This window comes from Calliphora vicina, chromosome 1 (genome assembly GCF_958450345.1).
Source record: "Calliphora vicina chromosome 1, idCalVici1.1, whole genome shotgun sequence".
NCBI lineage: Eukaryota > Metazoa > Arthropoda > Insecta > Diptera > Calliphoridae > Calliphora > Calliphora vicina.
Window position 1 is genome coordinate 96,985,592 of NC_088780.1, and position 16,629 is coordinate 97,002,220.

The window sequence follows — 16,629 nt, forward strand, 5'->3', positions numbered from 1 at the left end:
TATTTTTTAGTAAAAAATCTATTTTTTAGTAAATAATCTATTTTTTAGTAAAAAATCTATTTTTTAGTAAAAAAATCTATTTTGTAGAAAAAAAAAATTTTTTTTTGTGAAAAATCTTTATCATGGACTCTATGAACGCAATAGTTTCTAATTTATGAACGCGCACAAAGTCAATGAAATTTGTTATATGTTTGGTTAATAAAAGTTTACTTAAGCTCACTTTAAACATTCGCAAATGCTAAAAGCAACGAAAAATCACGAGCATGTGAAAAAAACAACAATAAACCAAAGTGCATATGGTACATGAAAAAGTGAGAAGCGCATAGTAAGCAGCCTTTGACTTGAATAATATAATGAACTATTTTTACAAGCTGTGTGATTTGCATGCATTATTTTAAAGTATAATAAAGAAGTAGATATAATGTTTTATATATCAATGGAAAGGTAATGAAATGTAGTTTTCAAAGCATTTAATATTTTGAAAACTACATAATTATTTTTAGATGAAAATTAATAAAATGTAAAATTAATATTTTTGAGAGATTTGGATATATTTTAAACTTTCGATAACTCATCAGCAACCTCCAGTGACTTTCAAACGTTAAATGAATTAGTTTGTTTTAATTGAACAATATGTAATTTGCTTATTATTTTTATTGTTGTAAAATAGATTGCAAATAAAATTGAATTAAAAAAAAAAAAAAAATTAACAATGTTCATTACTGAATAATAACCTTAAATAACTTGCAGTTTTCTAAATGTAACATTTTGTAGGAAAAAAATAATTTTTTGGAGAAACTTTAAATATGTATCAGATAAATGACAAACTTATATATACCCTCATTCACCACTTGTGAAGTATAATGTATACTTTATGGGGTCACAAATGAAAAATGAGGAAATTACAAACAGAAAGCTTTACATATATACAAAAACCTTGAAATGGATGTTTTAAGATTTTTGCCCATTGTATTCCTTTCCCTGCTTTGGAATTTTAGAGCATCCTGAATCCAAAATTTCAATTCGGTTGAAATTGGAAAAAAAAAACTTTTTCCAACTTTATCTATATTAAAGACTTAGTAATCCAGATATAGGTCAAATCTAGGTACAAATCGAGGTTGTCCTGGTTTTTTCCTTATTTGTGGACCGATTTTCTCGACGGCTTAATGGACTGCGCTATCTATAAGGATCCAGAATATATATACTTTATAGGGTCGGAAAATTATATTGTGGAAATTACAAACGGAATGACAAACTTATACATACCCTTCTCACGAAGGTGAAGGGTATAAAAACACCTAAATACTTAAAACTATAAAACAACATTACATTCCATTTTTGGCTAACATTTATTTTTTGATTTTAATAAAGTTTTTTTTTTAATTTTTTACTTTTAAACAACATTACATTTTATTCTAATTATTTATTTATGCATTTATAATTTCCATTAAACAAAAAGCTTTTTTTTGGTATTATTTCTTTCGTTTGCAAAAGAATATAACGAAAACTATGTACATCAATATCACCCAACAAACCCCTTCATAAGCAAAATGTAACTAAATTGTAGAATAAGCTTATCACAAGAGATTTCCTACAACTTTGTATAAGCATACTTATCATAGGGTAACATAGAGACGAGACGTAATTGTCAAAATCCAAAGTCTGTTGTCAAAAACTTAACTCTTGCAACAACAAAATACATGCTAGTCAATGTATTTTGATTTTGTATCAAACATATGATTTGTTGTATTTGTATTTGACAAATCGGAGGTGTCTCGTCTCTATGTATAATTCTCTATGATACTTATTATAAGCTTATTTAACCTTCATAGGGTCATTGGGTCAAATTTGTCCAATTTTGAAATTAAAATAAAATTTTTTCTAAAAGTGAGTGGTTGATATTTAAATATTTTTTTTTGATTTATAAGTACATATATTTTAATCTTGAAAATATTTGATTAAAAATTTTAAATCTTCTATTCATGACTATCATTTTCCAAGCCACAAGGTCTTCGGAACTCCTGATAACCGGAATGGGTCCAAATATTAGCGACTATTGAAATAAACAAATTAGTATTTATTTAAAAATATATAGGGGGAATTTAGGTAAACTTACTTTTTTTGCTGCCCTTTAAAACAGGGCAACCGGCATGTAATGTTCTTGGATCTTCATGCAAGGATTTATGTAAATTGTACCACATGACCATGGCACCTTTAATCGGTTTAGAATAAACATCTAAATAAGGAAACACAGTGTGACCGCCTTCTTCAACATCGGCAAGCTAGAAGAATGTAATTGGAAGCAATTCTCAAAGAAATTGTTTATAATGCGAGAGAGAATTTAAAAATGACCAAAATCGTGTTTAGATCAAAATACTCAGCAAAAACTTTTATTACAAAATAATGATTTAAAATGATAATATAGTGAATATTCACTACTTACTCATTAGCATTTTGTCTTATTATTTAAACACTTACAAATAGTAGCCGATGTTTATTAATATCTTTTCCACAAATTGTAAATCATTACCAAGTTTTTGCTAAGTACATATTTTTAAATTTATTTTCCATTTTTTTTTAAATAACAAAACTTACATAAAACATATTTGTTGCTATACGATCTCCATGATAATTAGTTTTATAATCAAGCTTAAATAAATAATAAAAATTATAAATTTCTTAAAATGTTCTTGATAAAAATATGTAAAACTTACACCCAGATAATCGCAATGAGCCTCATATTGACCTCCAATGCCATAATTAGCCACTTGCATGGTTTCGGTATTTTCCATATCAAAACCGGTTATGGCGCCCACAATTTTGTACATCATATTAGCTATTACTGATGTTTTTGGATTGACCCAGGTTTGTTGACTCACCCGAGTTTCTATGGCAATACTACCATTACCTCTCACCACTTGAGACCTTTGCATTCTGTTGCGCGTTTCTTTTAATAATTTTGAAATTTGTTCATCATTTAAAAGGTTATGATACAAAGTTACTGGTGGTTTTAAGAGTAAAGGTTCAACTTGTAAGGGAGATAACTTAAAGAACGCATGTAATTTTGAATCTAATTTACAGCTGAGTGGCTGCAATTTTCTAAGAATTTCTCCTCGACAAAGTCGAGCATAATTATTATCAATCGATTTCTCATTATGCTCATTAATATCAGTTTCTGAGTTTAGTAGAAGATTTCTTGTTAGTTTAACGCTGGCATCGGCATCATTCTCCAATATGTCATCTAAATGTTCTATAGCTATGTCCGATTCACCAATACCTTGATAGGCGAAAGCCAAATATTCTTTGATGTGAGCGATATAGGCGGATTTCATTTCAATGGATTCTTCACTGTCTTGTAATGTTAGAAGAGACAATTCTAACCAGTCGATGGCTAGCTTAAAACTGGTATCGTCTAATAAAGTGGTACCAATTTCGAAACAATCTCGCCAGTTAAGAGAGGTTCTGAAATTCAAAAATTTCATCAAAAATGTTCAAATATTATTTTAAGCTTATATTTATATTGAAAATTGTATTTAATTTTCTTTTTTATATATAAAAACAAGTAAGAAAGTCTATCTATGGTCTATCCCGACCATATGATAACCTATACCAATCTAATTTTGGACCAATCGCAAACAAATTAGGTGACTTGACTTCTGTATATGTAAAACCTATTTGTGTTGAATTTTATTTGATTTTCGGAGGTGGGAATTATATGGGAGCTATAAATTATTATGAACCGATCTTTATAAAATTTAGTGACATGACTTTTGTATATATTGTTGCGAAATTGTACTTGAATTCAAATGTAACGATTTTAAGGGCTGATTTAAAAGTAGCATAGTGCTTTCAAATAACATTGCTGTAATAGAAAACTGTAACATATCTGTGGGCATTATTAAATAAAAGCTTTCAGTTGACCATTGATCGTAAGTTGGCAACGCTGTTTGAATTCGAATATTCAGTTAAAGAACATTGTAGAAAGTACACCACAGATGGCTTATGATCTAGAATATTCGAACTTTGACAGTTAAAGAGCAATCTAGAGTGCAGATGGCAGTGTTATAAAGAGTGGCAGAGGTTGCAGTCATTAGAGAGTTTATCAGAGACGCTTTTCGAATAAACATCAACTAGTGCCTTAAAGTGTGTTGTGTTTTTCAAGTAAATTCGTGTACATTATAAATTGTGTCTGTATTTCTGAGAATTTATAAACGTGTATAAAAAACATTGAGTGACTGTTTAATTCTGTCGTTGTTGTACATTTGAATAAATAAAGAGTTGTTACCATTTTCAAACTACTAAACGGCTTTTATTTGCAATCAAAAGTATCCGGTTTATTTAGGAAATAAACCAGCGTTTTGAAAAGGTTAAAACGTAACAATATATAAATTATTTGTGTTGAGTTTTAATATTTTTAAAAGATTTATGCTAGTTAAAGTTATTTTCGGAAGTATATGGAAGAATATGGTAGCTATGACTAATTGTGGACCAAAATTTGGAGAGGCGAGTTTGACTTATATAAAACTTATTTCTGCAGAATTTGGTTTGGATACCAATACAACTAAGATATTTATGAGAGCTTAACTATTTTCAGATAGGGCAATCGATAAACCAAATTCAATAGGCTTCGTGCTTTGGGCAATAGAAGAGCTTGTAGAAATGTCGAATTATCTTTCAAATTGCAACCTGTAGTTTGATTACAAGGTTTACATGGACGGACATCGCTAAATCGGCTCAGAAAGTGATCATGAGCAGATTAGTATACTTTAAGGTGGTTGTTGGAACAATATTTTGACATGCTATAAACATCAACACTAACCCAATATACCCTCCCCACTATGGTGGAGTAGGGTATAACAAGTAAGAAACTCTAGTCGGTCAAGCCCGAACATTTTTCTTTTAAAATTTCAACAATTTATTTTCATGGGTGATTCTCGAAATTGAGCCATATATGGGAGCTATGATGAATTATGTAGCTATCGTCGTCAAATTAGGTCGTTTGATTTATGTCTATATGGAAGTTATTTCTATTGAATTTTATGTTTAATAGTTTTATGCTCGTTAAAGTGATTCAGAAGTGGTATGGTAACTATAATCAATCATAATTATGAAACGATCGCCGTGAAATTATTCCTCATGATTTATTTCTATATTAAACTTATTTTTTTAAAGTCAAAGTAGCAATTTCACCTCCCATACAAATTAGTAGGCATGGCACCTCCCATACAGAGTAAATGGTAATTTTGGAATATCGGTACAACTATAATTGCGAAATTCTTTAAACTTTGTACAAATCAATTTCATATCACTGCACGAAGTATGTTTAAAAATGGCCGTGTCGGAACAATATAGTTAATTACGAATCTCTAGAGAACTATAATCTCGAAAGTCATCATACATAGTCCGAATAATTTTGTTGTAATAAGCTAATACGTAGCTTGGTTGTAAATAAGCGGAATCGGATTAGTGATCATGGCATCTCCCATATATGTATATTATATAGTTATTATACAATATATAGAAAACTATAACAGTTAAAGTTTCCATATTAAATATATTAAAATATGGATGGGATCAGAAAAGTGGGCGGGATCATAAAGAACTGTATTAGAGAGAGTCTTAAAACTTTGTTTATGTTACTTTGATGACAGCTGCTGCTTCACTAAAAATAAGGGAGATTTGATTTGAGTTTTCAAACTTTTTTTAAATTTTTGGTAGTATCCATTTTTTAAATAAAAACCGGAACAGATGACGTGACCCCATCCATACAATGTAAATAAATTAATAAAGTAAATAAATTTTTCTACCATTGTACATATTGTTACGAAATTGTACTTGAATTCAAATATAACGATTTTAACGGCTGATTTAGAGTTGCATAATGCTTTCAACCAGCAGTGCCTCTCAAACTGTAACATATATGTAGGCATTATTAATATTAAATAAATGCTTTGAGTTGATCGTTGATCGTGGGTATGGCAACGCGACTCGTATATTCGAATGTACGAGCTTTGACAGTTAAAGAACAATCTAGAGTGCAGATGGCAGTGTTATAAATAGTGGCAGAGGTTGCAGTCGTGAGTCAGTTTTATCAGAGACGCAATAAACACCAACTGAGTGCCTTAAAGTGTGCTGTATTTTTCAAGTGAATTCGTGTACATTATAAAGTTTGTCTGTATTTCTGCGAATTTATAAACGTGTATAAAAAACATTGAGTGACTATTAAATTCTGTGGTTGTTGTACATTTTAAATAAATAAAGAGTTGTTACAATTTTTAAACTACTAAACGGCTTTTATTTGCAATCAAACGTATCCGGTTTATTTAAATGAAATAAACCAACGTTTTGAAAAGGTTAAAACGTAACAATATTTAGAGTGCAAATAGGTGTGATCTTTACGCTGGGCGTGAAATCTCACATACCAAAGATATAGTTATTTTAGAACTGTAGTTTTGGGTGATGATAAGAATCGGATCAGTGCACATAGGTCTGGGAACCACATTTTTTGGCCAAAATTCAAAACTTATTTTCCTATATTTGTTGGTCAGATATAGTAGCAAACACTTCAGATAAACAAACAAAATAATTTGTTTTTACAAACTTCAATTAACCGTTATTATATGAAGTGAGAAAGTTCAATGTTTTAAGTGCAGTTGTAAACTGAAACACGTAGTGCAGTTTTTCGTTTTATTTGAGTCACATGTTAGACGAAAATAAAAAGACTTTTTAAATCTATTAGTAATGGATATTAATGACGATGGTATTTAAATTTTCAATAGTGACATATTCAATAATAATTATGGAAATAAAAAATTACATAAAAAAAGTTTCATAACCTAAAATTAGTGATTTCAACTTTTTATAAAAAAAAATAGTATATAACTTACAAAATTTCAACCGATTTCAATGAACCAAAATCGCACAAAATTACAGTGATATTTTGTGCATACGAATCATCAATAACTTTCTGCTAGTTTTTGCTTATTTTCAAGAAATCAATTTTTGTTTCTGGAAACTTCAAAAATTGTGATTTATTCAGAACAATGAAATAACTTTTTCATATGGGGCACTTGAAATTATTTCTGAAATATATTAGTATCCAAACAAAATTCAACAGAAATATGTTTCTTATATACGCAAATCATGTCACCAAATTTATAAGTCATAGCTCCCATATAAGGCCCAAAAATTAAAAAAAAACTGTTTATAATGATGTACTCGGTGTAGGGTGTAGTAAATATTATGTAAACAATTATTATATACACAGAATTGCGGGTAAAGTATGGTTCATGTTTATACCCTGTTAGAAACATAGTTTTCTCTAGAATATATGACTTGTGACAAAAGTTAAAAAAAAAATATTACATAAATAGTTAAATTTTTAAAAAAATTAAAGCAAATATATTTTTTAAGCTCAGATCTAATGTAAAATAATGTAACATCACTTTTCATAAGTTTATAGGAGAAGCTAAAAATGGTATAAAATGAAAACTACTTGAGATATTGTAACAAAATTTTCAAATATGATTTACATTAAAACTAGAAATATATTTTATAAAAAAGCTAGTTTTTTTCAAAGTACACGCATGTTATGCGTCTTACGTTATTTTGAATTGTTGTTTTCTAAAACCAAAAATAAAAGTATCATCATTACAAATTTGTGTGAAAAAATAAAAACTTAAATAAATTAATGCAGTAATAGATATTTATTTATATACTTTTTTTTAACTTTTTTGAAACTACCTTGTTTTGTTTGAGAAAATCACCTACTTGATGATACTTTATTTTTAATTTTGGTTAGAACTTGGTTATTTATACTAAAATTGTGTATGTACTTAATATGATGTAGTGAATCGTAATCAATAATAAAATCAATTTCGAATTTTTTGATAATACGTTGTTTTGCATTTTAGGTGACGATATATTATATTTTTCATCAATATTTAAACTCACCCATATTTATCCCCTCTGGCCATATCTTCAGCATTTAATTTATAAATAGATTGTAATCGCCTCAAACCCCTGATGGCACCTTTCAATTCACCTTCATCCGGTAGTTGAAAATCATTTTCAAATTGGGTCAATGATTCCTCAATATCTATAAATATGATTAAGTATAACTAACGTTAATACATTTATGTATTTAATTAATAAAATATGCTTGCTATCTGTCTATGTAAATATACATAAATATTAAATAAAATGTATGTATGTGTGACTGTTGAAACACACACATAGATACAAATTAGTATCTCCATAAAACTCACCCGTTTTAACATCACGAAATTTGAGAAATTCAAACAACTCCTTCCAATCGCTAACCATGCGTTTGATTAACGTAAAAGCATTGGTGGGATTTCCTATATAATCGGCAACATCCTCTTTAGCCAGCTCATGATGAAATTTAACCTCTTTTATAAATCTAGAGTGGGAGTTGTTTTGTACAAAAATAAATTGTGAACAAAAAAAATAAACAGAAATAAGTTTGAACGGATATATGATACGAGATTGTAGGTTTGTATGTAAATAATATGTATATAAAGTACGGTTTTTAATAACCGGTTATAACCGGTTTTTTTGCCAAGGTCGGTTTCGGTTTTTTGAAAAGCTCAAATTTTTAATATTTTTTCTAAAAGTGTATTTTTATGAATTTTAGTGTATTAAGAACTTTAAAAAATATTCAAAATCCAAAAAAAAATTAAAACAAATTTTACCTTCATAAGGTCTTCAAATTTACGGATGTTAACGATCTTCGGGTCAAATTTGACCCAAATGGAAAATAGATTTTTGTTTTTAAAAAATCTAACGTAGTTGTTGACATTTGAAATTAAATTAAAGTCATTCAAAAAAGAAGTAGAAATACTACTTTTTTTAAAAAAGGAGTAGAAACTACTTTTTAAAAAAAAGGAGTAGAAATATTACTATTTTTTAAAAAAAAGTAGTAGAAATACTACTTTTTTTTAAAACAAAAGTAGTAGAAATACTACATACTTTTTTAAAAAAAGGAGTAGAAATACTACTTTTAAAAAAAATGGGTAGAAATACTACTTTTTTTAAAAAAAAAGGATTAGAAATACTGATTTTTTAAAAAAAAAGGAGTGGAAATACTACTTTTTTTAAAAAAAAACCGTAGAAATACTACTTTTTTGTAAAAAAGGAGTAGAAATATTACTTTTTTGTAAAAAAAGGAGTAGAAATACTACTTTTTTAAAAAAAGGAGTACATTTTTAATTTCAAAATGGGTAACATTTTACCCGAAGACCTTATGAAGGATAAGAAAAACAGTAGTTCCGCAAGTATGATGAAGAGATATATTGTAGTGCTACCAAAGCTCTGAAAAAATGTAACTTAATTGTACGTAACAAAAGACCTTTAAGTCCAAACTAGTTTATAGATATTTTTTTGCCAATTTGTTTTTCTAAAAACAAAAATATCACTCACTTTTAGAAATAATTAAATATTAATTTCAAAATGGGTCAAATTTGAACCGAAGACATTGAGAAGGATAAAATAAGTATTCAAAATTGTTTTAATCACTATTATTTTAATAAATAAAACTTTTTTTCTTCTTATTTCTAGGCGTTTTAATATTTTTCCAAAAAACCGGTTAACCGGTTATTATAAAAAAACCGAAACCGGTTTATATTATATTAAAATTTTTAGAAGAAACCGAAAACCGGTTTCTAAAAAATGTCGAAGAATCGATCACCCTAATATAAAGACAATAGGTTAGAATTGTTGTGATAGAAAATAAATAAAAAACAATCTCTATATTGGTTGACAAAAGGATGTTTTACATTTAATCAATGTTTAGGTAGGTAGGGGTAACATTAAGTTTAACATTTTATTTGTTACACACAAGGTTGGCTATCGTTACCGCTAAGCTACCGTCACCACTAATAACGTTACCTCTAAATATCATTACCGATATTCTATAAATAATTCTGAATTATAAAAATACAAGTTTTTAATTTTAATAATTGAAATGTATTGCAAAAAACGTCCGTTTAAGGTGTCGTAATCATTTAAGATTAAGATTAACAGAAAAAAGAACTTTGTTAATATAAATTTTAGTCTAATTTTTATGCAATTGAAGTATGGTCCCTCTCTTCGTTTAATGGGGCTATCCGTTTATACGGATGGGTCTAAAAAATTGGATAGAGTAGGCAGAGATGTCCAGAATTTGGGATAAGAATGTCATTTAGGCTCCCAAATGGATCTAGTATTCTTCAGGGCGAGGTATCGGCCATTAGGAGAGCGTCCAATCAGTGATATGTGTTGAAAGTCCAGGAATGCAGGGCATCCTTAAATGAGATGGCGAGACATTCAACAGTTGTACTCACTTGGGTACGTGGAAACAAGGATAACGAAGGCAATTGCATTGCTGATAATATTTTCCTCGATGTCGGAAGATGAAATTGACTTCCTATGTGGCATTACGCTGTAGACTTGTAAACAGCGGATAAATAACGAATATTATGAACTTGCCCAAACTAGGTTGGGGGAATGAATCCACCTGTACATTACGAGGATGATATGGCCTGCGATGGAATGTAAACGCTAGTCGCACAGTGGTATAGAAAAAAAATTAGACGGAAATAAATCTGTAACTTCTGAACCTTTAGTCCGATATGAATGAAATTTGATTTGTTGAGTTTAATTTTTGAAACTTGACAGCATTGGCCTACAAGGTGTGCGTCCAGGGGTCCCCGAAGTAGTACACCTCGGATATCTTCAATTGTTAAAACGATCCTATTTCTTCGTCTGTGCTCGGATTTCCAAAAAAAAAAAAATACATATATAAAACTTCCTCGTTGAGCACTACAAAAAACCGTAGCTATCAATTATCTTTTATAACTTAGGAGATATTTGCATTTGAAAACTACTTTTTTGATAACAGCGGGTCCAAATATTTTCCGATTTTCTCCATTTTTATTTTATTGCACTAACAACAAATGTATATTTAAAAAAAAGATCTGTTTAAAAATCGTGATTGATTACAAAGTTATATTCAAAAATTAGTTAAATTAGTTAAAAATTAGTTTTTTCGCTAGTTTTTCCGATAACCCCTCCCCTGGTATGGATATTATAGCCTAAAAACTAAAAAAAAAACATTTTTGGGATTCCTGATTACAAATTTCAAAATTTGTTTCTATTTTTTCAATAGAAAATTCTATACAACTGTAAAATTTCATTAAAAAATACTCACAAATAAGAAAAGTATTCCATGAATCTTTTAATTGTCAATTTTGAAAAATACACAAAATTCCCTATCCAATGATATATAACATGTCTACCTTATGTTTTTTACATGGCAAATTAATTAAAGGTTTAGGAGTTACAGATTTATTTCAGTCTATTTTTATACCCTACACCACCATAGTGGGGAGGGTATAATGCGTATGTGCAGATGCTTGTAACACCCAAAAATATTAACCTAATACCCACCTTATTGAAAATGGCTTTCACCTAGCCCCCATACAAATATCCTCCCGAAATTGGACTTTATCGTTCATAAATGTTTAATTTATATAGGTATTTACACAAATTTCGCTCCAAATAAGTTTTATATATACGAAATTCATGTCACACAGTGGTATGAGAATAAAAAAAGAGGGAAATAAATCTGTAACTTCTAAACCCTTACTCCGATTTTAATGAAATTGCACTATTTCTTCGTTTGTGTTCCGGTTTAAAAAAATTACACATACAGAATCTCTTCGTCGAGCACTACATCAATTATATCTTATAGCTTAGGAGATATTAGCATTTGAAAATTTAATTTTCAACATTTTTACCCACCCTACATCATTTTTTTTGGTAACCGCGGTTCCAAATATTCCCCGATTTTACAGAAAGAAGTGTTTAAAAATCGTAACTGAGTCCAAAGTTACATGCATTTGAATATAAAAAGATTAAAAAGGCGATTTTTCGAAATTTTTTTGGGAAAAAAGTACTTTTATTCTTTTTAAGTTATCTAAAAATTTTCTAAGAGGATGTATAATGAATTTGTACTTTTTGAAAAGCTAACTTTACGCTAAATATTTTAAATGAAAAAAATCATTTATAATTTTTGATACCGACGGGATTCTAAAAATGCATATTTTTTATGTAAAATTCAACTTTAGGGCAAAAATTCTCAAATCGCATACTCGATATCAAAATATAGTAACCTATTTTATATGGCCCAATAAGTTCTTAATTATCTTGTAAAGGGTTCCGATAACCCGCCTCTATTATGGATATTATAGCCAAAAAACAAAAAAATCCCATTTTTGGGATTTTTCAAGATTTTTTTGGGAATTGCGGGATACTTGATAACAAATTTTAAAATTTGTTTTTATTTTTCCATTTTAGATAGAAAAATCTACATAACTGTAAAATTTCATTAAAAAATATTCATAAATTAAAATTTTATTTCAATTTGAAAAATTTGTATCTATGCAAAATTCAATAAAAAGCTTTTTTTGTCATATTTACAGATTTATTTCCCTCTTTTTTTATTCAACAACGAATACGACTTAGCAATATGGTGGCGATCATCACCAGGTATTCCACTTTCGGTACCCATGCTGCAAGTCTTGGGCTGCCTCACCGCGATTTTCAGGAGTTGTCAGAATGAGGAGGTGGAAGAGACCATCTTGATCCGCGTGCCATTCTTTTAGGCGAGCGATCCTTTAGTAATCTCTACGAATTATCTGGGATGGAATTAAGGTTCATAGACACCTTTATTAGGGAAAGCAGGTGGTTAATAATAACGAGCATGCAAATTGAAACTCATAATGACCCAGTAACTGTCGCTATTTTAATTCATGATATATCTAAATTTTCTCTTGCTAACTCTAATCTTACTCAACTTACAGATTTCCCTCTTCTTTTACTTTTCTTTCTTCTTTCCTTTATCTTCCATTTCCTCAGGTAACACAAAGGAAACAATGGACCCAAGTGAGCTATACTAGATGAAAGGCTTGGGACAGCTTCCAGTATACAAAACCTAACTAATTTTATGACGATCGCTTCATAGTCATAGCTCATAAAAATTATGGAATCCAAATCAAATTTAACAAAAATGAGTTTTATATCGGCCCAAAAATATATAACATTTCGCTATCTTTCCATTTCCAAATTCCATCACGATTTAAGGGTTCAAATTTTCCGCTTTTAGTAAAACTCCAGACTATATAATTACCCAGACTATAATATTCTGAATAGCTTTTATTTAAAAATCATGACAGTAAGGAAATTCGGCCCATTCGCCAAAATATGGCCAAAAAATTAGTTTTTCTCGAAAATCGCAAAATTTAAATCGCAGGTACGGAAAAACTATGGGAGGTATTGTCATACTTTTTCCATATTTTTATTCCCTATTATGTTCTTAATAAATCCCAATGTGATGATCAGCAAATTCTGAAATTTGTTTAACAAAATTTTTAAAAATTTAAAATTGGAGTTTTGAAACTGCCGTTAAAAAAATTAAATATCCTACGAGGACAAAAACTCATATACAAGTAAATATGGATATATTTTAAGTAAAAATAAGCTTTTATTTTAATATTTCTCAGAATATGTTAATTTTGTTCATAAATTTCTTGTTTTAGTGACCTGAGACATGTTAATAGCCTGGCGATTTCTTAATAACTTTAACATGGTTTAATCAATTTTTGTCTTTTATATCTTATTATAACGACAATTACGTGGCAAAATTTTTACAAAAACTGAAAAAATTGCATTTTTCCCCTTGTAAATGCACCTCAAAACTTCAGCGTCGTTGTGCCACCAGTTAACGTTATCCTATCATCCTAATATTTTAGACAACGTGTTTCTACATAGAACAATTCTAGAGGGGGGACGGTCAAAATTCGCAATTTTATTTTTTTGGAGCACTCTATTGGTCGTAACTGTCATATAAGGACCATTTCCTAAAATTACTCATCAGTGTAGGGTATTATATGGTAGGACTTAACCTACTATACCTTCTTACTTGTTTTATCCTGTATTATATACAGAGCGTTGCTGTTTTTTTTGTGCTTTATTGCTCAATGTTTGTATTGGGGTTTTAGGTCAATGGTTATAATCAATGGTGTGTAAAAATATTTTTAATTCAATTTTCAGTTTCAGTTTTGTGCTGTGGCTGTTATGTTTTAATGTTGCTATAGCCAGCTAAAGTGTAAAGGAGAAGAAACTTTTAGCTACTTTTCAGTTACAATATATCCTGGTTTTAAAAGTAATTCTTTGTTGTTGTTCTTATGTATCTAAATATATATATATTTACCTTTGAACATTGTCTATATCCCGTTTTTGTAGCTTCAAATATTGTCTATAGTTTTGTATGAGTGTGGCTTCCATGTTGCCCAATATTTTCAAACTATCCACAGATGAATAGAACTCACCATTGGCCATGAGACAGCAACGGGAGAAGGAGAACATCAACCACAGGCAACAAAAATACGATAATGGTATTAATAATCTTGGTCTTGGCTTTCTTTCTGCTGTATTTAGCCTCATATTAAAAGTTCTTGTTGATGCTGTTGTTTTCTATGTTCTAACGATAATTAGAAATGGTTTAAAAAGTTTTTCCTTTTCACTGGATGACTATGTACGACACTAACTAGTACTTATATGCTGGGTGGAGTTTTGTATGAAGACAAAGAATGGAAATTGTGGTTTAAATAAATGTCAGCAGGCTACTATTGCTTTCTGGTTGCCACAAAAGTGGATGGTCGACTGGACTGATTATTTAATATCGACCTCAGCTCTAGTGTTTTGTGTTGATTGTACTCGTATGATGTTATTTTGGTAACTAAAATTGAATCTATTGAAATTTCATTATACCTCTCTATTTTGTCTTTTTTTTCATTTTCATTTTTATGAGATCTATCATGAATTTTTGGTACATGGTTTTGAGTGTGTTGTATTCAAAATATGTTGTGTTAACTAACAACAACTACATACATCTGTACATGTTAGAGGAAATGAAAAATGAGGTTGATTTTTTCATCTCGTCTTCTGGAAATTTGATACACAATGAAAGTATGTACGTACGAATATTTGTGTACAATTCAACCTGCTGTATAAATATTGTGCTAAGAGTATTTGAGTGTTTCAATTAAAAACTTATTTAATTTTCAGTTTTAGTGTTAAGAGTGTGAGAGTAAGTGGCAAATGTCATTAAAATAAATTTTTTCTTCTTTTAAGATTAATTTTCATTGCCTTATATTTGTTAAATTGGAAATTGGTAATGAAATTTATGATATTGGTTTTGGGTAAATAATGAGACAAGTCTGTATTTGTTACATTATTTTTACAGCATATGTTTTTGCAGCTAAAACTTGGTAATGATAGTCATTAGTGAGTAACATACTTTTCAGTAACTTCTATTTACTTACCATCTGCATAACTTAGAAATAATAAGATAATGGATTTGTTATAACCTAATAGGTGTATATTAAGGTGCTTGTTTTACCTTTCTCCTATTTCCAGAAGTGAAGTTCGTATTAAATTTTGCTTTTCGCGAAAGTCGAATTTTTACCAGTTAGCTCTTAAAAAGCGTTAGATAGACGCATTTCATTTCAAAGACAAAATATAATTTCTTGGAAACGATATTATAAGGAAAGGTACAATTTAGTCCGTAAACACTAATGTTTATGATACGAGAACGAAATCCCATAAAGAGTGAATCAAAAAAACGTATATACACTTTTCCAGCCAAAACTTATCCTTGGTCCAACAAATTATTATTTTTTTAATTACGTTATCTTTAATCATTCATTGACAATTTCTATTTCGGTCAAAATGGTCACCGAAAAAAAGTACGTGAAAAAATAATTAAAAATTTTCAAAAAATCCAATATGGGACTTTCAAAAAAATAGCAAGAGATCTGAAGATTCATTGGCACACTGTTACACAAGCCATTAAACAGTATAAGGAGGACTTGAATATTGAAATAAAACCTACTTCAGGAAGAAAAAAAGGTCTAACAGATATTTGTAAGGCAAAAGAAGTCGAACAACTCTTTCCAAGAGCACCGAACAATTCTATCAGATAAACAGCTCATAAAGTTAAATGCTCTGTTTTTTTTTTGTAGGTAGAGTAAAAGTTAATGCTGGGTTAAAGTCGCCTAAAGTTCCTGATCGCAATTCGGTAAAGAACTTTAAAGCGAAAGAACGAGCGAAAAAATGTAGGTAAAATTTTTAAACAAATAAACCTTTTGTATCATGAATGATGAAATGTATGTTCTGGTATGTTCCGGGTCAAGATTTGCATGTGGCTGATCGAATATCCTTGTCTTGCATATTAGGTGCATGAATAAGAAGTTTCCATATGATTTCTATTAAAAAAAAAAATAATATTTATAATAACTCTCCGAATTCCACATTTAATAAAAAATAAAATTTTTATTCGAAGGGCATCTACGTCTAGAGCCGCAGAAACGGGAAGATAACGCGAAGCACGGCTTCAGCAAATGCGTGGCAGTGCGCCTTCATCGAGTGTTACATAGACACCTCAACATCATATCGAAAGACTAGAAGCCAATCGCTCCCGAATGGCTCGATAAAGAGAAAGACTCGATTCAAAGTTGCCATTTTATGGCTGACTGCAGGAATCACAAGGACGTACTGATTGGCGGT

General features: G+C 29.5%; 1 protein-coding gene across 1 annotated transcript; it reads right to left on the reverse strand.

Annotated features, from left to right (window-relative positions):
- Nucleotides 1-1,976: 1,976 nt before the first annotated feature.
- Nucleotides 1,977-14,962, reverse strand: PH4alphaSG2 (prolyl-4-hydroxylase-alpha SG2). Its single transcript, XM_065501377.1, has 9 exons — nt 14,953-14,962; nt 14,702-14,800; nt 14,273-14,390; nt 8,268-8,422; nt 7,954-8,098; nt 2,717-3,462; nt 2,596-2,678; nt 2,117-2,282; nt 1,977-2,053 (listed from the first exon to the last, which is right to left on the reverse strand). The coding sequence occupies exons 1-9, from the start codon at nt 14,960-14,962 to the stop codon at nt 1,977-1,979; spliced, it is 1,599 nt and encodes a 532-aa protein (XP_065357449.1).
- Nucleotides 14,963-16,629: the final 1,667 nt, after the last annotated feature.